General features: G+C 48.8%; 1 protein-coding gene across 4 annotated transcripts in view; it reads left to right on the top strand.

The window, feature by feature from the left end:
- The window catches only part of slc38a11 (solute carrier family 38 member 11), a 258,711-nt gene that overhangs the window by 208,491 nt on the left and 23,983 nt on the right, over positions 1-26,237 (top strand). For 3 of the 4 annotated variants that reach the window (XM_038789718.1, XM_038789716.1, XM_038789715.1), the window contains exons 8-10: positions 5,377-5,447; positions 18,748-18,909; positions 25,782-25,894. In XM_038789718.1, the coding sequence (XP_038645646.1) occupies positions 5,377-5,447; positions 18,748-18,909; positions 25,782-25,894 (346 nt within the window). The remainder of the gene's footprint in view (positions 1-5,376; positions 5,448-18,747; positions 18,910-25,781; positions 25,895-26,237) is intronic. The other variant, XM_038789717.1, reaches the window with a different exon arrangement.

Raw genomic sequence — 26,237 nt, 5'->3', positions numbered from 1 at the left:
GTAATACCACACCTGGAGAACAAGCCGTGTGCTTCAAAAGCAACAATACATTAAAGGTGGAGGTGGTTGAACTCCATGGTACATTTCGGGGTTCTGAAAACGCCTCTCCCATAACAAAGGTGATGAGAGGCATGGATAGAGTGGATAGCCAGATACTTTTCCTCAGGGTGGAAATGGCTGCCATGAGGGGACATAATTTTAAAGTGATTGGAGGAAGGTATAGGGGCGAAATGGCAGCAAGCACATGGACAGCAGTAAATTGAAGGGGTGTAGGTTAGGTTGATCTTAGATTAGGATAAATGGTTGGCACAACATCGTGGGCTGAAGGGCTTGTACTGTGCTGTACTGTTATGTTCTATGTTGCAGCTGTATAGAACCGTAGTTAGGCCACACTTGGAGTATAGTGTTCAATTCTGGTTGCCATACTACCAGAAGGATGTGGAGGCTTTAGAGAGGTTGCAGAAGAGATTTACCAGGATGTTGCCTGGTATGGAGGGCATTAGCTATGAGGAGAGGTTGATTAAACTTAGTTTGTTCTCACTGGAACGAAGGAGGTTGATAGATGTCTACAAAATTATGAGGGGTATAGACAGAGTGGATAGTCAGAGACTTTTTCCCAGGGTAGAGGGGTCAGTTACTAGGGGGCATAGGTTTAAGGTGTGAGGACAAGGTTTAGAGGAGACGTACGAGGCAAGTTTTTTACACAGAGGGTAGTGGGTGTCTGGAACTCTCTGCCGGATGGTGGTTTTTGCAGGGACGATAGTGACATTTAAGGGGCATCTTGACAAATACGTGAATAGAATGGGAATAGAGGGATACGGACCCCGGAAGTGTAGAAGATTTTAGTTTAGACGGGCAGAATGGTTGGCACGGGCTTAGAGGGCCGAAGGGCCTGTTCCTGTGCTGTACTTTTGTTTGTTCTTTGCTCTTTTATTACTTGCCCTAATATTCTGCCTGTCATCATGAAGGAGACAGTAAATTATTTTCCCAGCCTGTCCCTGGGAAATTGCCCAAAAGTGGGAATGAGTCTGCAATATATCCTGACACAGCAACTTCCGACTTTCCCAGTTCTCGTCTCCACCTCCCCAAGCTCCCACCCATTTTCTCGGTAGGCGGTCCCGCAAAAACTTGCCGGCCAATCAGATTGGCCATTTAGGGGCATCAATGTACCAAAGGGCAGGTGGGCCATCCATGCCTCACCCACCCCGCAGACAATTTTAGACAGGTCAGGGGGGTACAGCTGGACAGTGGGAAGGCCACCTGCTGGATTTTACATGTCCTCCAGAACTCCGCCTTCAATCTGTTGGCAGGGGAACAAAAATCCAGCCTTATGGGTTTTGATATTACAAAGGAAATAAAACATTATTTTATACAAAATATTAATGTCAGAAAATTCAAAATTTACCCAATCAAGCGGTGATTTATGATTTTGTTGAACAATTTTCTTTATAATTGAATACTCGTTTTGAACTGAAATCATGGACGAAGTCTAACGCCGCATCACAGCCGAACTGGGGCGCAACAGGGTCGGTAGATCTGGGATAGGCCTCTCTGCATATTGAAGTGAGCAGCTAGTTTCACTTTAATATGCATTCGCCTGACCTACCCAAAGCTTTGGGATTGTTCCCTTTGCCTCGGACTCCCCAGGCGAGCGCCTTTTTTGTACTGGACTCTGCAAATGGAACTAGGCCTACCAGCACCTGGGGACGGGACGGGAGGGGAGGGTGGGAGGGGAGAGGGTGGGAGGGGTGAGGGTGGGAGGAGGGGTGAGGGTGGGAGGAGGGGTGAGGGTGGGAGGAGGGGTGAGGGTGGGAGGAGGGGTGAGGAGGGGTGGGAGGAGGGGTGAGGGTGGGGATCTCCCACGGGATCCGGGGTGCCTGGGTGGCTGCGCTCTGGGCACCCCTTTTGCCACATGGGCACCCTAGCAGTGCCACCTGTATGCCATCCTGGCACTGGAAGACTATCAGGGACAATGCCAAGGTGCCAAGCTGGCATTCTAACTGCACTGGTGATTGGACCTGGGGGTGCCCTCCTTCTGTGTGGTGCGTGCGGAGGGGCTCCAGACCCCCCACAAGGGGCAGCACGGTAGCATGGTGGTTAGCATAAATGCTTCACAGCTCCAGGGTCCCAGGTTCGGTTCCCGGCTGGGTCACTGTCTGTGCGGAGTCTGCACGTCCTCCCCGTGTGTGCGTGGGTTTCCTCCGGGTGCTCCGGTTTCCTCCCACAGTCCAAAGATGTGCGGGTTAGGTGGATTGGCCATGCTAAATTGCCCGTAGTGTCCTAAAAAGTAAGGTTAGGGGGGGGGGGTTGTTGGGTTACGGGTATAGGGTGGATACGTGGGTTTGAGTAGGGTGATCATTGCTCGGCACAACATCGAGGGCCGAAGGGCCTGTTCTGTGCTGTACTGTTCTAAGGTGAGTTGGGGGAGGCAGCTGGGGTGCTGAGAGCTCCTCAGTGCAGGATATGACGCTAAAGTGCAGCCTTTGGGGGGGGGGGGGGGGGGGGGGGTTCCCTGCCCGGGCCTGAAACGAAACAGAGTACGCTGGAATCAACCTCGCACAGTAGGTTAACACTGTTGCTTCACAGGGTGGCATGTGGCGCAGTGGTTAGCACTGGAACTGCGGCGCTGAGGACCCAGGTGCGAATCCCGGCCCTGGGTCACTGTCCGTGTGGAGTTTGCACATTCTCCCCGTGTCTGCCTGGGCTTCACCCAACAACCCAAAGATGTGCAGGTTAGGTGGATTGGCCATGCTAAAGTGTCCCTTAATTGAAAAAAATAATTGGGTACTCTAAATTTTTAAAAAAGAAAAAAAAAACACTGTTGTTTTGCAGCTCCAGGATCCCAGGTTTGATTCCCTGCTTGGGTGACTGCCTGTGCATTCTCCCCGTATCTGTGTGGGTTTCCCAGGCCAAAGATGTGCAGGTTAGGTGGGGCTACTGGGTTACGGGATAGGGTGGAGGTGTGGGTTTAGGTAGGGTGCTCTTTCCAAGGGCCGGTGCAGACGCAATGGGCTGAATGGCCTCCTTTTGCACTGTAAATTCTATGATTCTATGAATTCCCCCAGAATGTATATTTTTTTGTTAAATCGTGCCGTCTGAATACATTCTGCCCTCATCACATTCACATCAAAAGGTTATGGAGTCACATTTTACATGGGCTAACAGTTTTCACCAATGTTAGTTAATGATAGACATCATTTGGAATACCATGGGTTAAAAATCTATTTGACGTTGCAAAGTAGAAATTACCACGAACAAATGAATTTTCAGCAGCTAAGTGAAATATATCTATTGAATTTTTATTTTGTTACATATGGTATTGGGGAAGAATTGCCAAGAATAATGCATGGTACTAAAGTAGTTATATTCCGATCAGTCAGGAACCCCTGAAATATGTACTCTGCCTCCATCAATATTGGCATGGAACCAAATTTTCCATTAAGAAGTTATATTATGTATAATGCTGATCTAATCCTTAATTTATCGCAAGATTCTAAAATCATATTGCTGATACAATAAAGACATTTTATGTCACTGCAGCATTCTCATTTGAAATACTGTATTGTTCATTGCTCAATGAGCAGCTATATTAATATAGCAATAAAGAAAATCAACATTGCAGTTTGCAATCAATTTTGATAACCACACCATGGGCAGAATCTTATGCCCCCACACCCCCAACCCCTGTCAACCGCGTTTTGTGAGACCCTGCCAATGCACCAGATTTACCAACCTCCATTAGCTCCTCTTCTCCGTTGGGAACTCCCTATGGTTTCAGTAATGATCAAAACTCAAACCTGAGGCTGCTGGGCCTACAGAGTTGCTGGCCATTCCCTGAGGGAAAACTTCCTTCCCAGATAGGGACGAAAGGCCTAGCCAGTTAACACCATGATGCATTTTAAAAAGTTGTGGGGCAGCTAGTTTTGGTGGCGATATGGAAAACCCCACCATCTGAAAAATCCTTCCCCATGTCATTCAGAATAGGGTTACAACTGTGAATAGCTGTGGTGAAACCTTCCTTAGGTATGCTTTTTGCATGGCCACATTTGGGATACAGGCCTCCTGCCCAGGAACATACATTTTAAAATCAGATACAGAGGCTCGCCACCTGATGTGATGTGCGCTGTGTCTTGCATTGAAGCAATTTGCTATTTTATGAAGCATGTATAAATATCATTAATCCTTTAAAAATCTCTTAACTAACCAATACAGCCAAAATATTCTTTATGACATGTTTTAGGCTTGCGGCAGAATGTAGCCTTGAAGATTCAGTAATCTAGCTGGGAGCCCATCTGTGCTGTTTCATATACTCCTCCCCCACAATATTCATTCAATTATGTTTAATAAATGTAAGATTGCCCTTGGAATCACACCATTAGAATCCAGCAAGGTTTTCGTTTCATGGCCTTTCCACCCTGAATATAACAGTTTGGAGGAATTTTCAAAAACTGAAGTCCCTCCAAACCCCCACCACAGCAATTCCCCCCTCCTCACAAACTTCAAGGCAACCCCATCATGGAGGTATCAGCAACCCCCCCCCCCCCCCCCCACCCCACCTGGATGCTGGCAGCTACCCCTCTCCCTCACCCCACGCATAAGGCAAAGTACCCCATCTCCAATGGGGAAAGGTTACCCCCTGGCAGTGCCCCTAGCGGTGCCCACTTCATAGCCCACCTCAATGCTCCCTGGTAATGCCTGGTTCGAAAACTGGGTGTGATTCATGCCAGCGTGGCATCACACCACCTAGGGGAGAACATTCCACAGGGCTGATGCTTTGGTGCCATTGAAATGGCTGTAAATTTATGGACATCAGGTTCCCAACTTTTCTGGGTGTGAAGGTGGTCATGTCACTGGTGGGGGTAGGGGAGATCTCAAACCGAGATCTCCCTGGCGTAAATCCGTGGGATTTAGCGGCCATAAATGGGATTTGTGCCTGTGGCGAACAGACCCTAAATATCGCACCATTTGTCTCTGCATTTTGTTCTATTACAGTCTGCCAGCTCGTAAACATTACTGGCAAAACCGATTGAGAAGCTTGCTGTTGAAGCCACTTGATCTCATTGCAATAATGCTTTCAGAGGAAATGACTGCAGTGTTATTCAATACCACAGAACTGCCAGTCTTGTGGATTCATAACCAGTTACTTCTTTGTTCTTTTGTTCTTTGTATATGCGTCACTGCTGGAGCCATCTCCTCATGATGTCCACTGTCAGAGTTAATACCAGAAGTTTTCTGAACACGGGCATATAGTCTGCGACTGCTGTTTTACATCCCTTGCATGTTGAATCACAATTTGTTCACATCTCGAATTTCACTGAAATTAATAAAGAAAGAAGACCATTAGCCATTGTTCTTTGACTTTTATTTACCTTTCAGTCCATCCACAGATAATGCCTGGAATTTTGCACAGCCAAATGCAATACAAGCAATAGGAGTTATGACATTTGGTAAGTCTTATTTACCACAGATCAGTGTGTTTTAATTTTTTTGCCTATTCAACTGCAGTGCAGTAATTGCACTACATTTCAACTTATTGATTAGTGACTAATGTAAACTAATAATTGATAAAATAACAAACTGTCCAAGATTTTTAGAGTAATATAAACTGGCAGAGTGTTTTTTTGCCTTGAAAATATTTCATTTTGCCAGAGATAGTGCGAGGAAATCGAACATTTTGTATTTGAAGCACTCAAAGTTAGATTTTCCTGGACCCATCAACAATATGAGGGTAGAGATTTTCATCATCCCATGCATTACCAACAGCATTATTTAACATATGCCGGGCATGTATAAAATGGTAATCGTGTATCTGACTGGTATTCCTCCACAGAGGAAGGTGTTCAGCTGTCATTGCTAAAGAGATCTACAAAAGAGGTCTACAGAATTATGAGGGGCATAGACAGGGTGGATAGTCAGAGACTTTTTCCCAGGGTAGAGGGGTCAATTACTAGGGGGCATAGGTTTAAGGGGCGAGGGGCAAGGTTTGGAGGAGATGTACGAGGCAAGTTTTTTACACAGAGGGTAAGTGGGTGCCTGGAACTCGCTGGCGGATGAGGTGGTGGAAGCAGGGACGATAGTGACATTTAAGGGGCATCTTGACAAATACATGAATAGGATGGGAATAGAGGGATACGGACCCCGGAAGATTTTAGTTTAGACGGGCAGCATGGTTGGCACGGGCTTGGAGGGCCGAAGGGCCTGTTCCTGTGCTGCACTTTTCTTTGCTCTTTGTTCTTTGAGATGCCGCATGGCCTAGAAACGTAGAAAAATATCTGGGATAGAGAAAGTGATAGGGAAGAGCAAAGAGGAGAGTTCAAACTGTTGTACCTTTAGACAGCAGTGCAAAAGAAATAGAGGGCCTGATTTCCCAGCCTCGCCGCACTTAGCTTGGTGATGCAACAAGGCCATTGAATCTCGCAAGACAGCCCTCACGGGATTCGAGACGTCTCACAAGATTCAACCAAACTTCTCAAGACATTGCGATCTGGATCTCGCCCTCACTGGGCATGATCCATATCAGCATATTTATAAAAATATTTTATTCAAGGCATTTTCATACAAACAAACAAAAGCAGAAACACAATCATACAACTTCAAAAACAACCAACACCCACTCCTCTCCCCCAGCTCTGCTCCCCTAATACCACCCCCTTCCCACATCTTGCCTTCCCCATTTTAACCCTCTTACGCTCCCAAAACCCCTACAACCCACTGCCCCCTTGCTGACTCCTCAAACCTCCTTAAAGAAATTAATAAACGCGTCCCCCATCTGTGTGAACCCATCCGTCGACCCCCTCAAGACGGATGTAGCCTTCTCCAGCCTCAGGACACCCCCCCCCCCCCCCCCCCCCCCCCCCCCCATGTGGCTCCGGGCTATCAGGGAGGCAAAGCCCAAAACATCGGCCTCTCCCATCCCCTTTACTCCCGGATCTTCCGATACCCCAAATATCGCTACCTCTGGACTTGGGGCCACCTCCACACCCACACCTTGGACATCACATCCGAGAACCCCTGCCAGAACCCCCTCAATCTTGGAAATGCCCAGAACATGTGGATGTGATTCATGGGCCCCCCACCGTGCACCGCCCACACCTATCCCCTACCCCTCAAAGAATCTACTCACCCTCGGCAGCGTCATATAAGCCCTACGTGTCACTTTAGACTGGATGAGGCTTAGCCTCGACACAATGAGGATGCATTCGCCCTCTGCAAGGCCTCTGTCCACTTCTCAGCCTCCATCTCCCTTCCCAGTTTCCCCCCCCCCCCCAACTATGCTTACTGTCCCCCACCAGGGCTCCCTACCATTCCATCAACTCCTGACAGACATCTGCCAACTTCTCCTCCCCTATCTCATCCATCGGCAGCACCTTGTCTTGCAACCCCGGGAGAGTCAGCCCAGGAAAGGACGGCCCCTCTCTCCTTCCAAAGTCTTGGGCCTGCAGGTACATAAAGCCGTTCCCCCAGGGCAGATTGTACCTTTCCTCTGGGTTCTCGAGCTTTGCAAATTTGCTCCCAATGAAAATATCAAATCGTTGTGTCCCTGCCTGCCGCCACCCCTGAAATCTTGCATCCAGAAACCTCTCCCGCTGAACCCCGGTGCAAACCTATAATTGTCACTGATTGGTGCCCGCACCGAGGCGCTCTCCAGGCCCAAATGCTGCCTCCACTGCCGCCACACCCTTAGGCCCAACACCACCACTGGGCTCACACAGTACCTGGCCGGCATGAACAGTAGAGGCCACGACAACAAAGCCCTTAGACTCTACACAATGCCACCTCCATCCGACCCCATGCTGACCTCTTCCCCCACGACCCATTCCGTAACCATAACGATATTTGCCACCCACTAATAATTCATCATGTTCAGCAGCGCCAGCACATCCCCGCCCCCAGTTACCCCCACTTTAAGAAAGCCCTACTATCCTGTAGGGTTTTCCCCGCCCACACAATACCTGATATCAGCACATTTACCTTCTTAAAAAATGACGGTGTGACTGATGCACTATCAATTACGACGAGACGAGAGTAGAAAGTAATCGAGGCTTCATTACACAGAGATGTGTGGCCTCCTACAGCAGCTGATGAAATTGCTCCTTTACGGGGAGCACACATATTTATACCCCGCCTACTGGGCGGAGCCAGCAGGCAGGGATCTACCCCCATACCTGTAGTACAGGGGCCTTACCATAAAACCCATATATATACAGTATATACATCAGTGGTGACTACCACATTCACCCCCTGTTAAAAATGAGTCCAGCGGAGGTGGTGGAGAACTATATGCAAACAAGTTGCTTTTAAAATCACAGAGAATATTACAAATTTAGGCAGTCCGGTGCCTTGATCTGTCGTCGAGAATGCCGCAGTGTTGGTGGCGACTCAGGCGTCGGCTTGGTCTTTGGTGACTCCGGGAGCATGTCAAAATCCTCTTCATCCCTGTGTGGGAAAAAGAGGAGGACAGATTGTCCTGGAGTGGGGGCCGCGGTGGGAGGCGCCGGGGAAAGGGAGGGTGGCGCCGGGGCAGAGGGGGGTTGTATGTGGAACCAGCTGGTGACTGGTCCCTGAGGGAGACTGTGTCTTGGCGGCCATCGGGGTATGCTACATAAGCGTACTGTGTGTTGGCGTGGAGTAGCTGTACCCTCTCAACCAACGCCTTGTGTAGTCGCATGTGTCTATGGAGGAGAACAGGTGCTGGAGCTGCCAGCCACATTGGGAGCGAAACCCCAGAGGTGGACTTCCTGGGGAAGGCAAAGAGACATTCATGGGGGGGTTTTGTTAGTCGCGGTGCACAGGCGCGACCGAATGGAGTGGAGTGCGTCGGGGAGGACCTCCTGCCAGCGGGAGGACGGCCCTCCAGACTGTCCCATTCTCCCCTTCCACCTGCCCGTTTCCCCGGGGGTTGTAGCTGGTTGTCCTGCTCGAGGCAAATCCCCTGTTGAGCAGGAACTGGTGCAGCTCATCGCTTATAAATGAGGATCCCCGGTCGCTGTGGACGTAAGCGGGGAAACCAAACAGAGCGAAGATGGTGTTGAGGGCTTTGATGACGGTGGCAGACTCCATGTCGGGGCATAGGACGGCAAAGGGGATTCGGGAATATTCATCGACCGCACTGAGGAAGTACGTGTTTCGGTTGTGGAGGGGAGGGGCCCTTTGAAGTCCATGCTGAGGCATTCAAAGGGGTGGGAGGCCTTCACCAGGCGCGCACGGTGTGGCTGGTAGAAGTGCGGTTTACACTCGACGCAGACCTGGCAGTCTCTGATAGCCCTGACTTCCTCGATGGAGTAGGGCAGGTTGCGGGCCTGAATGAAGTGGTAAAAGCGGGTGTCTCCTGGGTGACAGAGATTGTCATGCAGGGTCGGGAGTCGGTCCACTTGTGCGCTGGCACATGTACTTTGGGATAGGGCATCGGGGGGCTCGTTGAGCTTACCGGGGCGATACAAAATCTAGTAGTTGTAGGTGGAGAGCTCGATCCTCCACCTCAAAATTTTATCATTTTTGATCTTGACCCGCTGTGTGTTATTAAACATGAAGGCAACCGACCATTGGTCAGCGAGGAGAGTGAATCTCCTGCCGGCCAGGTAATGCCTTTAATGCCGCACAGCTTCAACGATGGCTTGGGCCTCCTTTTAGACGGAGGACTGCCGAATTTCAGAGGCATGGAGGGTGCGGAAAAGAATGCCACGGGCCTGCCTGCCTGGTTGAGGGTGGCGGCCAGAGCGATGTCTGATGCATCGCTCTCGACCTGGAAGGGGAGTGTCTCATCGACCACGTGCGCGGCCTTGGCGATGTCGGCCTTGATACGGTTGAAGGCCTGCTGATTCCTCGGCCGTCAGGGGAAAAACGGTGGATTGAATGAGTGGGCGGGCCTTGTCCGCAAAGTTTGGGATCCACTAGGCGTAATATGAAAAGAACCCCAGGCATTGTTTGAGGGCCTTGGGGCAGTGGGGAAGGGGGAGTTCCATGAGGGGGCGCATGCGGTTGGTGTCGGGCCCCAGAACTCCGTTCTGGACGACATAGCCGAGGATGGCTAATCGGTTCGTGCTGAACACACACTTCTCCTTGTGATACGTGAGGTTGAGGAGAGTGGCGGTGTGGAGACATTTGGAAAGGTTGGTGTCATGGTCCTGCTGGTCATGGCCGCAGATGGTGACATTGTCCAGGTACAGGAAAGTGGCCTGCAGTCCATACCAGTCAACCATTCAGTACATCTCCCGTTGGAAGACCGAGACCCCGTTGGTGACGCCGAAGGGAACCCTAAGAAAGTGGTAAAGGCGATCGTCGCTTCGAACGCCATGTATGGGCGGTCCGCCTTACGGATGGGGAGCTGGTGGACGGCAGATTTCAGGTCCACTGTCGAGAAAAACCGGTACTGTGCAATCTGATTGACCATAACAGATATGGGTGGGAGGGGGTATGCGTCGAGCTGCGTGTACCGATTGATGGTCTGACTGTAGTCCACAACCATCCTGTTTTTCTCCCCGGTTTTCACCACTACCATTTGGGCTCTCCAGGGGTTTTTGCTGGCCTCGATGATGCCTTCCCGAAACAGCTGCTGGACTTCAGACCCGATGAAGGTCCTGCCCTGGGCACTGTACCGTCTGCTCCTGGTGGCGACGGGTTTGCAATCAGGGGTTAGGTTTGCAAAAAGGGAAGCCGTGTCGACCTTAAGAGTCGCGAGGCCGCAAACGGTAAGGGGTGATAGGGGCCCCCCAAATTTCAGGGTTAGGCTTTGGAGGTTGCACTGGAAGTCCAGGCTGAGTAGCAAGGCAGCGCAGAGGTTGGGGAGGACGTAGAGGCGGAAGCCGCTGAACTCCACGCCCTGGACGGTGAGGGTGACGATGCAGTAACCCAGATCGCCATGGAGTGGGATCCGGAGGACAGGGAGATTCTCTGGTTAGCGGGGTGTACTGTGAGGGAGCAGCGCCTTACCATATCAGGGTGAATGAAGCTCTCAGTGCTCCCGGAGTCCAGCAGGCAGGAGATCTCGTGCCCGTCGCCCTTCATCTTTGTCGAAGCGGTCGCGCGGTTGTGTGGTCGGGACTCGTCAATCGTGACCGAGGTGAGACGCGGCTGGTCGTCAGCGGTTGCAGGCGATGAGCAGCCTGATGAAGTGCCCGACTGGCAGGTGTCCTGAGGCGGGTAAGATGGCGGCACCCACGGGTCGCACGTGTCCTGCGGAGGCAAGATGGCGATGCCCTTGGGCTGCATGTGTCCTGGGGCAGGCACGATGGCGGCGCCCATTGGTTCCAAGATAGGCGAGATAGCGGGGCCCACGGGCCGCACGTATTGTGAGTAGAGCAAGATGGCGGCGCCCACGGGCTGGACGTGATCCGAGGAGGGGAAGATGGCGTCGCTCACTGGCCGCACGTGGGGGATGCCGGGACAATAGTGCGATTGACCGGGCCTGGCACACTGCAGCAAAATGTCCCTTCTTGCCACAGGCCTTGCACAAGATAGCGGCGCCCATGGGCCACATGCCGGGCTGCGCTGCCGGGGTTGTTTTGCCTGTCCACAGAAGTAGCATTTGGGTCCCCTGGGGGTTGGTTGGCTGCCGCGCGGCACAGGCATGGAGTTGACTGGGGACTGTCACTGATGGGGTCCATGATGTGGTGGCCATCGGCGGGGTCCACGATGCACAGGAGGGGTGAGCCGCACAGTCAGGGCCGTAGGCCTGAAAACGGCCTGGCAGTCACAGTCTCTCACTAGGGCGAGCAGGGCACGCCAGAAATCTTCCACAGACTCACCAGGAAGTTGGCGCCACCTGGATAGGAGGTGCCTGGCGTAGATATTGTTGGTCCGCTGAGCGTAATTCTCCTTCAGTAGCGCCATGGCTTCTGCGTAGGTCGGCGCGTCCTGGACGAGGGGAAAAACGTTGGAGCTCAGCCACGTGTACTGAATCTGAAGCTTCTGTGCTTCTGGGATTGGGTCTGGCTCAGACCCGATGTAAGCTTTAAAACAGGCTAGCCAATGTTCAAAGTCTTTTTTGGCGTTGTCTGCTTGAGGATGCAGCCGCAGGCGATCCGGCTTGATGCAGAGGTCCATCTCTGAAAAATCTCTGTGTAATAAATTGATGCACGATCAATTACGACGAGACGAGAGTAGAATGTAATCAAGGCTTTATTACACAGAGATGTGTGGCCTTCTACAGCAGCTGACGAAATGGCTGCTGTACGGGGAGCACACATATTTATACTCCGCCTACTGGGCGGAGCCAGCAGGCAGAGATCTACCCTCGTACCTGTAGTATAGGGGCCTTACCGTAAAACCCATATCTATACAGTATATACATCAGTGGTGACTACCACAGGGACAAAGATTGGGAGGTTCTGAAACACGAATAGAAACCTTGGCAGCTCCGCCACTTTTACTGTCTATTCATGCCAATGACAGTATCTCTTAAAATCTGCTTTCATCTGCTCCACAAGCTGAGCCAGGTTCAGCTTGTGCAGCTGCGCCAAGCCCCGCATCACCTGGATACCCAAGTATCTAAAACTCACCCCAATCATCCTAAATTGCAACTCCCCTCACTTTCTTACCTGTCCTCTAGCCTCAATCAGGAACACCTCGCTTTCCCCATATTCAACTTGTATCCCAAGAACCGGCCAAATTCCTCTAAGATCCCCATGATGCCTCCGATACTGCCCAACAGGTCTGAAATATACAACAGGTCGAACTCATACAATGACACCCCCCACCCCACACTCGACACGTCTCCACTCAATCCCGCTCCAGGCCCTCGACGCCCTCAGCATCATTGCCAGTGGATCTATCACCAAGAGTAACAGGGAGTGCGGGCACTCCTGCTTCGAACCACGATGCAGCCCAAAGTACCTCAAACTCACTTGATTCGATCAAATGCTCACGATCGTCATCTTATACAGCAACCAGAACCAATCTGCAAACCCTTGCCCAAACCCTCCAGCAGATACTCCCACTCCACCCGATCAAACGCCTTCTCCGCATCCATCGCCACCACTACCTCCACTTCTTGTCTGTCTGAAGGCATCATGATTAAATTAAGCAGCCTCCTCACGTTCGCTGTCAACTGTCTCCCCTTCACAACACCCGTTTGATCTTCGCCTGTCACTTCAGGACGCAGTTCTCGATTTGTGAGGCCAACAGCTTCAACAGCTCTTTGGTGTTTACATTCAGTAATGGTATCGGGCAGTACAACTCACACTGCTCCAGATCCTTATCCTTCTTTAACATTAGGGAAATGGAAGCCTGTGATAATGTAGTGGGGAGCTCCCCCCTCTCCCTCGCTTCATCATACGCCCTCACCAGCAGTGGCTCCAGGTCCACCCCAGACTATTTATAAAACTTCACTGGGAACCGGCCCGGCCCCAGGGCCTTCCCTGCCTGCATCGCCCCCATACAGTCCATCACCTCCTTCAGCCCAATTGGGACCCCATGTTCCTGAACTGCCCCTCCTCTACTTTGGGAAACTCCAACTTTTACAAAAACTTTCACATGAAAGAATGATCAGAAGGTTGTATCTGTAAAACCTCAGATACTTTTGACCAGTTTACTTACTCAAAGGTTTACCTAGGTGTCTTTAATAACGAGGCGAACAAACCACAAACACAAATTCGAGTTTAACAATATTTATTTAACACAATCAACCCATACATTCCCACAAAAAATACTCTATAGAGGTACCTCAGATCAGTTTATACTACCCACAAAGATGGCTTGGTAGGGCTATGGATTTGATCACTGTGTTCCTCTGGTCTGTCTTCATAAAGGTGGTTCTCCCTAGCAGTCCCCTCCTTCCTTCCTTCTCTGGTCTTCCCTGGTCTCCTCTGGTCTGGTCAAGGTCACCTCCCATGCCTCGTCTTCTCTGCCAAGGGGTCCGGAGTGCCAGGTTTAACCCCCTTTGGCTTTGCGCCCTGTTCCCAATTCCTGTGGCCTTTTGCCAATGGGGTATCGAGGGGGAATTTTAGTGTCCAATGATCCAATTGAAGCCCAATTGACAGGGTCACCTGGGCCCCACCCCAACAATAGATCGGTGCATACCAATCAGATCAATTATCTCTTGATGGCCGATTGACAGGGAAGGTCTGGACATGTCTTGGCAGACTGTCTGACCTTTAGTGTATTGGAACTTGGCCAGTTTGAATTCCCATGAGGCTATACCAGAGTGACTGTGGCTTGTTTTCCTGTGCCCAATTCTTTAATTTAAAATGGCCAATTTTAATCGGGCCGAAAGCTAGGCCTTGATAGGTTACCACAGTCCCTCCTCTTGATCCCATGAGCATCAGCGAACCGGATCACGCAATCCCAACCAAACCATCTTAGATGAGCAAGTATCCCGATCTTGGGTTTACAATGGCATCCCACAATAGTGCAACAGCTTAGTACTTTCAAAATGCCACATGAACAGTGATGAGAAACAATACAATAACATTGATAGTGAACACAAATATCCAGAGCAGGAAACTAATACCATATATACACACAGCCGACACAGTAATTAATGGAACAGTGGAACTAAATACATTGCGATACCGAACGAAGGTGTCAAGGGCTTTCTTTGTATATTATTTTCCGAAGGCGGAGAGCCGAATCCAGGTGTTATACGACTTATTTCTTCCAATGGACAAATTTGAGTGTGAGGATGGTTAAGTACATCGCCATAAGTAGAATGCCTATTACAGTTATGTGTGACAGGAGGCAGACCCATGGGGAAATTTGAATATTTGAACCCCAATCCCAGAGGTCCACCCACCATGTAGTGACTTTAATCTCACGAATGTTATTTTTTATTTCCCCTGTTTGCTGCACTACTTTGACAAAGGTCTTGTGTGCTGTGATCAATTGCGTCCGAATTTGTTTCTCGAGCAGAAGTGTTACCCTGGTGTCACATTTTTCAAAATACTCTGTCACATTTGGTCTCAATTCCTCGCCAGCATTTATCAGTATTTTCTCCCTCTGGTGTCTATCTACATCTCAATCAACCCTATCCTAGCGGAAAAGTGTGGCCTGAAACAAAAGGAGGTGTTGTGAATTTGGCATGATTTTGCCCCATATTGGTATTTTGCTCGCGAGGTTGTGATACAATATTCTCCCTCCCCCCTGTAAGCTACCCAGGTGATATCACTTTCTAATTTCCAGTGTACAATTTAGGTTGGTAGTTGTCCTGAATCCACACAGGGAATGTTCATTTTCATACACCAGGTATGGGCACATGACCGTTTCGTCTGTGTGTCCACACTTGCCCGGACTGGTGCCTATGAGTTTCCCTCCCTTCTCGACCACATTCGGGGGAGTCCCCTAATGTCCCATCCACATCCCTCCTTCAATGACTCCTATATTTTCGGCTTCGAAGAGTCTCAACCTGACTTTGTCGTTTAGTAATACTGGGATCCCTAACACCATCCCTGCCGTGGTCCCTGGGGTTCCTCTGAGCTATCATTAGGCCAGACCTTGTTCAGTTGCTGCAATTGGCAGTTTGTTACATTAGTGTGTCTTTTTCCCCGGTACAGGCGTTCGATTTCCTCATCACTGATCCATCTCGACCATGATAACCTGGTCGAGGTTCCCTCACAGCTGTTCGACCGTCCATTGGTCATAGATGGTGCACAGGGTTCCGTTCTGTTGCTAGGCATCAACTTCCACCCTACCTCAGACAATCTGATTGTTTGGGTGTGCCCTTCCAGCCCAGTAACCACAAGGATACTGGCCCAGTTCCCTGCCAGATCTCCCCCGGCAAGCTGCCAAGCGTTTTTGTTGAAGCTTTCCATGGTCTGTTTAACTTGTCAGCTCAGGACTCTGAGCTTACTGCCTAAATTAGCCCAATGGAACATGTTAATGGTGGATGTCCCTGCCCCATATGCGTCACCAGATCATTCAGGAATTCCCTCCCCTTGCGCCCTTGGTTCTGGGTATTTCTTTCCCCTCATGTGCCCCAGTCTTTGGGCTGAGTAATCTCTGGGTTAAGTGGAGGTAGAATTTCCTAAGTGGGGAGAGACACCAGTCTGGTAATTGTGTCCCGGCCAGATCTACCACTATATTGTAGTGTGTGTTATCAAAAAGACCTCCTCCTGCTCCTATCTTCTATCGACCTATCTTCTCTGTATCAAACACTAATTTCCCATGTGTTTTAATATCCACCCATTTTCTGGGGTGATTTCAGGACAAGTGGGGAGGGGTGTGTACACTGTAGGTTTTAACCCATTTTTATTTCATATTAGACGTACTCGTCCTGAATGACCTCACCAGGGCACCTCTGTCCTAATTGCAGCCCTTTTTCCCGGCCCATGGCCGAGGCAGACAAGCTCCATCCATCCATGGTTGGTATATGCCCATGAATTGCAAGTGAGGGTTGTCCTTAGGGAGCAATAATCAGAGCTCCGATTACCCTTCCTGTACTCCACTCTTTGGTTATTGCACCCATAGGTGACACTCTTATTCGAGTTCCCACAGCATGCCATTCTCACACTCACCTGCGTCCGGTGGGGTGAACCACATGTAGCTGGGTTATTGTAGGCTGATCTTCTGGTCTTCGGTTGGTGTGGCATTTGTAGTCCGGTTGCTGCGGCCATTCTGGGATAAGGATAAGGAATCACTACTTAATTCCCTTACCCCCCACCCCCTTTTTTAAAAAAAGATGGAAATTACAACCTCGCTGACAGCTATGTAATAGTTTCTGCAGAAATTTGCAATCCGTGTTTAATAGGGTTGTGCGGGTCGGGTGTTTCCTGGGACGGGGAAGAGTACCACCCACAGGGGAGGAACTACACCCTTCCCCGTTACACATACACACCTAGTCCAGCCAAACACACCAAGTGCTATCGGACAGTTCTGCTATTGAGTCTTCACATTTTCGGTTCCTGGGATTCGTTGTGCATGGACGTGGGAACTGGAGGGACGGGGAAGTGGTTCATTCTCTCTGCAATACCACTGGACTGGGGTGGTATGCAGTGTGGAATCATTGCAAACAGTTCCATCACCCGTTGCATTACCAGGCTGTGAAATGAGTACCCTGTTTGGAGTTGATGCTGCACTAGGATGTCAGCTGTGGCTTTGGCCGTGTTAGTGTGGGTTGGGAAAGCCACATTAATGAAAGGTGTCCATCATGACCGGAATGTACTTGTAACCTCCTGCACCGGGTGGTAGGGGACTGATATAGCCGATCTGGACATTTGTCCATGGACCCTCCACCGGGCGGGTGTGTCTCAACTCCCCTTTTTGAGCATGTTTATTGGGATTATTCTGCGTACATATTATACAATTATCAACATACTGTCCGATATCCTGTTCTAGGGTGGGCCACCAACACAATCCCTTAATTTGCTTGCTTGTGGCCCCTGCCCCTTGGTGGCCCTGGACTTCATGGCTCTGGAAAATAATTTGACTGTGGTCCCTGGTTGGAACAACATATAATGATCTTTATTATTGTCACAAGTAGGCTTATATTAATGCTGCAGTGAAGTTACTGTGGAAATCCCCTAGTCACCACACTATGGCACCTGTTCGGGTATACTGAGGGAGAATTCAGAACGTCCAATTCACCGAACAAGCACTCCTTTTAGGATTTGTGGGAGGAAACCTGAGCACCCGGAGGAAACCTACGCCACCCCACTCTGAAGGCTGTCCTGAACCACTAGTCTATCTTTTACAGAGAGTGTGTTCCACCATTTCTCAAAGGAGATGGGGCATACCCCTTCCTGAATTGGTTTTAGATCCTGGTCGCTACTTTGGGCCTTTGTCTGCGAGACGGTTATTGAATTATTGAATCCATTTGATATCCATGAGCTGCCAAAGGCCTCCTACCCAGGCCCCATGTTTGGCCAATTCATCTGCCCATATATTTCCAAATGGGAAGGTGTGTTCTGAGCCTTAACTTTAATGATGCTGTACTCACAGCTTTGATTGGTCTGAAAAGGGTGCTGAGGGCAGAGGTTTTGTGACTGCCGAGATGAATCCCCCCACTTCCCATGGTGGCAGGAAATCGGTCAAGCGACATACAATTCACATACCACCACAACCGGTCCACAGCAGACGCCATTTCCCTGGCCCTACACTCATCCCTAGAGCATCTCGACAACAAGGACTCCTACATTAAACTCCTATTTATTGACTGCAGCTCCGCCTTCAACACCATAATCCCAGCCAAGCTCATATCAAAGCTCCAAAACCTAGGACTTGGCTCTGCAACTGGATCCTCGGTTTTCTGACCCACAGACCACAATCAGTAAGAATAAACAACAACACCTCCTCCACAATAGTCCTCAATACCAGGGCCCCACAAGGCTGCATACAGCAGCGCATCAGAAGTGAACCAGATGGGTTTTTAAATAACAATTGATGAAAGTTTCAAGACGAGCTTCTTGTTTCCAATTCCAGAATTATGAATTGAATTTAAATACCACCATGATGTAACTTGAACCCTTGTCCCCAGAACATCATCTTGGGTTTGTGCATTCCTAGTCCAGTGATGTTACCACCGTGCCACCATCTCCCCTCATGTAGTAAATTCCTGAGTGCAGTAGATTTTCAACCTTTTTATAGCCAATTGACAAAAAACAAATCGAGCCCAGAGCAATCCAGATCTTTTTTATTGCATTACCACTGCAAAGTAACATTCTTCTAATAACTTCGGAAAAAGTAAAGTTCGTCTTACAAGAGCCTAAGATACACATTTATTTGCAAGAAACAGCATTATATTTATTTGTAAGAAACAGCATTATATTTATTTGTAAGAAACAGCATTATATTTATTAACAACTTATTCTGTACTTGCAGCTTTTATTTGTCATCACAATAGTTTTTTGATTTATGGATCGCTGGAACAGCCCACAATAAAAACCTGGACTCGTGTCACTCATATATCTGTGTTTTTTGCCCTGCTTATCAATGTGGCCTTTGCTGCAAGTGGATACATAACGTTCACAGGCTATACACAAGGTAAGGTCACAGTTTGACTTCATTAAAAGTACAAGGGTAAAAATTCTGCAGGAATTTCTCACTCGGTTGCCATAAATTCCAATAAGCACTGGTTAAAAATAAACACAGAACAAAGAGCATAAATGGCCATTTATGCCATTCCTATTGGGTTTCCACCAATTTTCTAGAGAGGTTGCTAGAGGAGATTGAGGGAACCCATGCAGAAATTACTTGTGCAAAATGTTGAAAATGATCATGATTTATTTTTGCATTTATGATTTTGGGTTAATGATCCAACATTGATAATGGCCCAACAGTCCCGTAGTAAATTAATATTTTTTCCTTTGTCTGTACACACTTGAAATGCAAAACAAAACTGTCTGATTGGCAATTTAAAAAAAAAATAGAGGAAATGAAAGAAGTGAGTCAAATGGCTGACCTAAGGGGGTTGAAAAATAGATGAAGCCAATGAGTTAGTCAGTGCCTCAAAACCTACTCAAGTTGCTGAAAATGCTGCAAAATGTTGGTAGACTTATTAAAAATCTGAAATAGTGGTAAGGACACGACATCCCAAATAAAATAAATGGATGAGAAGGAGAGGGAGGGGGATACTATTGAGATATATTTTTTCCAAAAATGATTTACAGAAGGAAGGATAATTGGAAGACGGGATTGGGAAGGAAGAGGGAGATCAAAAAATCTTTTGACAACCATTGTTGGTCCTGCATTATTTATTTGTTCATATTGTAGAGGTTTGTGCAATTGTAACTAGTTAACCCCTAGAATGCCAGTGCGTACAGAGAAATCACTTCCATTGTGAGCCAATCAATTTTGTAAATCATACATACACTGTGATTCTGAAACAAACCTGATTGAGCCACAGATGAATTTTCTTCACCTTCTTCCTTGGCTGGGATTTTTACAGTCCCATCTGTGGCAGGAATCATCGTGGGCTGGATGGAAAATTTCACAGACCAGCCCAAGGTTCATTGCCCTCCAATGGGAATTTCCAGCCCTGCAGAGCAAGACTAGGAAAGCATCTGTTGTGAGTTCTAATATGGTGGTGGAGGCTAATTGCACACATGCATGGCTTTCCACATTGTGGGCCAGGGCGAATGTATGATTTTGTTGGGACTGCTGGTATTTCACTTTTCCTTTTGTCCATGGTCGCCTGTATTCTTTGCTGTTCAAAGCAAACAACGCCACCCCTTTTTTTAAAGAAAATATTTCATTCAAGGCATTTTTACTTATACTCCGAAAAAATCATAAGAACAGAACAACTCAATGAACGGTAATGTTCCTTGTATTGTTCTCCAAGATAGCCAAAAGTCATAGTGTTTACAAAGAACATTAAACTATGTATTCAAAACAAAGCTAGTTTATTTTACACTACTTTAAATGGTTTGTACACTCTACTGAGTAACAGCTAACAAATTAATAATATTGAATCTATGTTACAGTAATTTATAATCCCTCTAATACAACCAACACTCTAACTCAACCTCGCACTATCCTTTCCCATCCACTACTCCCAGAATTCTTAGAGATGCAGCCTTTTATAAGACTACTCAGTGATCCCATCTGGTGTTGATATACATGAACATCATCTTGTTAACCCTTAACTCTCCTTAGATTATACATATCATTACATGAACAACCACGTCCCACCACATCTCGTCTTCCCCATTTTAACCCCCCAAACCCCCCAACCCTCTCCCCCTTTGCTGACCCCTCAATCCTCCTTAAAGAAATTGATAAACGGCTTTCATCTCCGGCTGAACCCCTCTGCCGACCCCCTCAGAGCGAACTTGACCTTCTCCAGCCTCAGGAATTTTGTCAGGTTGCTCACCCACATTCCTACTTTTGGCTGCTTCGAGTCTTGCCACCCTAGCAAAATCCATCTCCGCGCTATCAGGGAGGCAAAGGCCAATACATTGGTCTCTCTCACCCCTGGACTCCCGGGTCTTCCAACATTCCAAATATCGCCATCTCTGGACTTGGTACCACCTCCACACCCAGCACCTCAGACATCACGTCTGAAAACCCCTACCAAAACCCCCTCAGTCTTGGACACACCCAGAGCATGTGGACGTGATTCGTCGACCCCCCCCCATGTAGAGCCCACACGTATCCTCTACCCCCGCAAAGAACCTACTCATCCTCGCCACCGTTTTATGAGCCATATGCACCACTTTAAACTAGATGAGGCTTAACCTCGCAAGTGACAAGGACATGTTCACACTCCGCAAGGCCTCTGCCCATGTCACTGCCCCGACCTCTTCCTCCCATTTACACTTAATGTCCCCCACCAGGGATCCCTCCCATTCCATCAACTCCTTATAAACATCTGACACCTCCCTGTCCCCTATTTCGTCCCTTGTCCTGCAACCCCAGGGGCGACGGCCCAGGAAAGGACACCACCTCCCTCCTTACAAAGTCCCGAACCTGCAGGTACCTAGAGTCATTCCCCATGGGCAACTCATACACTTCCTGCAGGTCCTCCAGCCCGCAAATGTTCCCCCTATAAGTAAGTCTCCGAAGCACTCAATCCTTGCCTGCCGTTACCCCTTGAGCCCCGCAACAGCTCCACCAGCACAAACCTATGGTTATTACAGATTGGCACACACACCGAGGCACCCTCCAACCCCAAATACTGCCTCCACTGCCCAACACCCTTAGGTCGACACCATCAATGGGCTTGCGGCGTTCCTGGCTGGCGAGAACGGTAAAGGCACCAAGAACAAAGCCCTCAAACACATACCCCCTACACGATGCCGCCTCCAGCCACCCCTACACCGACTCCTACCCACGGCCCATTTCCTTATGATAGCAATGTTCGCAGCCCAATAATAGTTCATCATGTTCAGCAACATCAGTCCAAGAGAGCACGCCGCACCTGCAGGGTCTTCCACGCCCACACAAACCCTTGGATCAGCCCATTGACCTTCCTTGGGAACAAAGATCGGGAGGTTCTAAAATACAAACAAAAAGCTCAGCAGTGCCGTCATTTTCACTGTCTGCATCCGCCCAGTCAGTGGCAGCACATCCCACTTCTTAAAATCAGCCTTCATCTGCTCCACCAGCTGAGCCAAGTTCAGTTTATGCAACAGTGCCCAGTTCCACGACACTGGGAAAACCAAATACCTGGAAACCCCCCCCCCCCCCCCCCCCCCACCACCCTAAACAGCAACTCCTCTAGTCTCCTTCCCTGCCCTTTGGCCTCAATCGGGTCTTGTTCTTCCCAATATTCTATTTGTATCCCAAAAAAAAGGCCAAATTTCCCCAGGATCTCTTTAATGCCCACAATGCTGCCCACCAGGTCCTAAATATATAAAACAGGTCATCCACATACAATTAGACCCTATGTTTGGTGGCACCCCCCCCCCCCCCCCCCCCGCCCCGCCCCCCCCCCACCTTGCTCAATCCCTCTCCAGTCCCTCAACACCCTAAGCACAATTGTCAGCGGCTCTATTGTCAAGGTGAAAAGTAACAGGAAGAGTGGGCAACTCTGCCTCGTCCCACGATGTAGCCCAAAGTACCACAAACTCGCTCGGTTTGTCCGCACACCCACAAATGGAGCTCTATACAACAACGGCACCCAATCCACAAATTCCTGTCTGAACCGGAACCGCCCCAACACCTCCAGCAAATACGCTAACTCCACCCAATCAAAAGGTTTCTCCGCACCAAAAGATTTTCAAAATGTCTTCTCCGCATCCAGCACCACCACCACCTCCACCTCCTACTCCTCCAAAGGCATCATGATTACTTTGAGTAGCTTCGGCACATTCACCGACAACTGCCTTCCCTTCACAAAATTTTGTCTGATCCTCGCCTATCACTGCCAGCACAGTCCTCAATTCGCAATGCCAACACCTTCGCCAATAACCTGCTGTCCACATTCAATAATGATATCGGGCAGTATGACCCACACGTTCCGGGTCCTTGTCCTTCTTCAAAATCAGTGAGATGGAAGCCTGTGACAATGTAGAGGAGAGTTCCCCCTCTCCCTCGCTTCACTGTATGCCCTCACCTGTAGTGGCCCAGGTTCCGCCCTAAACTTGACATAAAACGCTACTGGGAACATGACCAACCCCAGGGCCTTCACCTCTTGCATCCCCCCCCCCCCCCCCTTACCATCCATCACCTCCCATCGCCCAATTGGGACCCTCAGCCCCTGAACCAGCCCCTCCTCCACTTTGCAAAACCCCAACCCGTCCAGGAACCCGCTACAGGGGCTCCAACTTGTAGAGCTTCCATAAAAGGCCTTGAACATCCCATTTACCCCCTCCGGGTCCATCATCATCTTATGCTTATCATCCCTAATTCTACCAATCTCCCTCGCCACCTCCTGCTTTCTCAACTGATGGGACAACATCCTACTCACCTTTTATTTACACTCATACACTGTCCCTCTGGCTCTATGCAACTAACCCCACTGCCTTCCCCATAGAAACTAGTGCAAACTCCATCTGGATCCTCCGCATCAACTTCAACAATCCTGCCTCCGGCACCTCCAAGTATCTCCTGTCCATCCTCAAAATCTCATCCGCTAGCCTTGCCTTCTCCTCCCGCTACGCCTTCTACTTGTGCGCCCGAATTGATACAAATTCCACTTTGACTGCAGCCCCGAGTTCCTCCTCCCACATAGCCCCGAATGGCAGCCCTCACCCGCTCTCACGCCTCCTCATCCATCAGAAACCCCACGTCCAGCCTCTACTGCAGCCATTGGACCTCCCCCAAGCCACCCGCAAATCAACTCAATGGTCAGAAACCACAATCGTCGAATATGGCGAGTTGGTGACCCTCGCAAGCAGAACCCTGTCTCTCACAAAAAAGTCCATCTGGGAGTACATCCGGTGCACATGGGATAAGTATGAAAACTCCTTCGCCCTCGGCCTCCCAAACCTCCACAGGTCCACCCCTTCCATGCGCTCCATAAACCTCCTCAGCTCCCTCGCCACTGTCAACAGCCTTGATGACTTGGGACTCGACCTGTCCAAGCACGGATCTATGACTGTATTAAAATCACCCCCCATAATCAACCAATGCAAGTCCAAGTCCGGAATCTTCCCCAATACCGGCCTCATAAAATCCACATTGTCCAATTCGGGGCATAAACATTTAACAGAACCACCAGCATCCCCTGCAACTTCCCACTAACCGCCACATGTCTCCCCCACCCCCAGATTGGTTACAATGCTTCCTACCTCGAACACAACCAGCTTATTGGCCAAGCCCCTCATCTTCATATCCAGCCCGAATAGAATATCTGCCCCACTCATCCCTTCCTCAGCCTCAGCTGATCCCCCAATGTGCTCTCCTTCAAAAATGCCACGTCCACCTTCAATCTCTTCAGATGCGTGAACACACGCAACAATTTACCTGCCCATTCAACCCCCTCATGTTCCACATGACCAGCCTGGTCAAGGGGCTCCCCATCCCCTTCCCCTGCCAATCAGCCATATCCTTTTTTGAGACAACCCCCAGTCCGCGTCACGCTACCCTCCAGGCCTGCCACTGGATGCCAACTGCCATCGATTCCTTCCCAACTGCACCACACCAACCACACCCATGTCGGTGTGTTCATTGGTTATCCTGCCTGTCTGAATCTCATGATATACATGAGTGGACATATCACAGCGGCCTCCACACCTTCAATGCCTTCAGGCATCCTGACAATCCTAATATTTTGCCACCTGTAGCGATTCTCGAGATCCTCCACCTTGTCCCTCAGACTCTTCTCGCTCTTCTGCATCACTCCCATCTCAACCACCAACAAGGCCAACTGCTCCTTGTGCTTGCCCACCTTCTCCTCCAGTTTCTGAATTGCCTGGAGACCCTGGGATTCCAGCCTCTGCTCAACTCACTCGATCCCAGATCTCAGCGGTTTCACCACCTGCGCCAGATCTTCCAGGGCCTCTTTCCTCTGCTGCAGTAGCCTCTTGTTCAGGAACTCTAACAACTGTTCTGTCGACCACTGGACGGGCGGCGTGCTTTCCCTTGCCCTCCATCATCTATCCCGCCGGTGCACCATGAAGACTCTCCTACTCCCACTGCTGTGTCATTTTTGCACTGCTCATTGTCCCCGTCAACTGATCCATCCAGCCAGCCAACCAGAGATGTAATACCTTCCCCGGGCACTCCTGTGCCTTTTGCACTAAAATACTACACCCTTAGGGCAGGAAAAGACTGAAAGAACCCCCCTTGAGCTACCAAATGTGCGACCTCTTACTCCTTGGCCGCCACCGTAAAACCACACCACCCCCTCTTGAAATAAAAGCAAATTACTGCAGATGCTAGAATCTGAAACAAAATCAGAAAATGCTGGAAATCTCAGGAGGTGTAACAGCATCTGTGGAGAGAGATCAGAGCTAATTATTTAAGTCTGGCTCACTCTTTGTCAGAGCTGAGATTCAGATTGATCTCCAAGTATTTCTTTCTAGTGTGTGCCAATATTGCTCTAATTAACAAACGTTAAATGGCATTTCACCTCTCCCCATGCATGCAGCCTAATGTGCTTGTGTGAATGCAGAGTTTGGCAGGTTAGAACTGGCTTCTTAGCGCATTGATAATTTTCCCAATCTTAATCCCTCACCTGCACCCAAATCCAGACACTCTTCAAAATGTTTCTCCGTACTATAGCAAGGTAAGTTTATAACATTGTGAATCCTGTAAGTCATCAGAGATGTGGTTGTCACAATCTGGAATAGTAAAGAAAATTTAATGCAGAATGTTGCACGATCCTATTTCTTTTCGTGGAAACAATTCGTTTTTAAAGTAAAATGAGTTACTTCAGAGTAAGAACTTATATTTTGTGAGGCAAAAATGTTGATGCGTTTAATATTTTTAATGGACTAAAAATCAACCTAGAATTTTTTTGATTTTGCTAGGTGATCTGTTTGAAAATTATTGCAAAGATGATAATTTGATCACTGCTGGAAGGTTTCTGTACGCAATAACCATTATTTTCACATTTCCAATTGAATGCTTTGTTACTCGTGAGGTAAGTTAATCTTTGAGTAAATATAATTGTAAAACTAATTTGGGAATTTTTGTTGATTTTACTGTGTGCCTTGGCCTTGATAAACATTTCCAAGTTAATTCCGTAATATACAAAGCTTTTTCTTTTACTTCATAGTAAAGAGAAACAGATTTTGAATTTATACATTGGGTAGAAAATAGAAGACCTGTGGTGTATCCTCCTGCTATATAAAATCTAATTATACTCTATAGAACTGTATCCAATTGTCATTCATGCTTTCCTCAAAGTATCTAATTTTGTTCATGCCATTTTATATATTTTTATGGAAGCAAAGAAATCTGGTGTTGGTGTAACCAGAAGATAA

This window comes from Scyliorhinus canicula, chromosome 2 (assembly GCF_902713615.1).
Source record: "Scyliorhinus canicula chromosome 2, sScyCan1.1, whole genome shotgun sequence".
NCBI classification, from domain to species: Eukaryota; Metazoa; Chordata; class Chondrichthyes; order Carcharhiniformes; family Scyliorhinidae; genus Scyliorhinus; species Scyliorhinus canicula.
The sequence above is the reverse complement of the archived record's forward strand: the minus strand, read 5'-3'. Positions and strand labels throughout refer to the sequence as shown.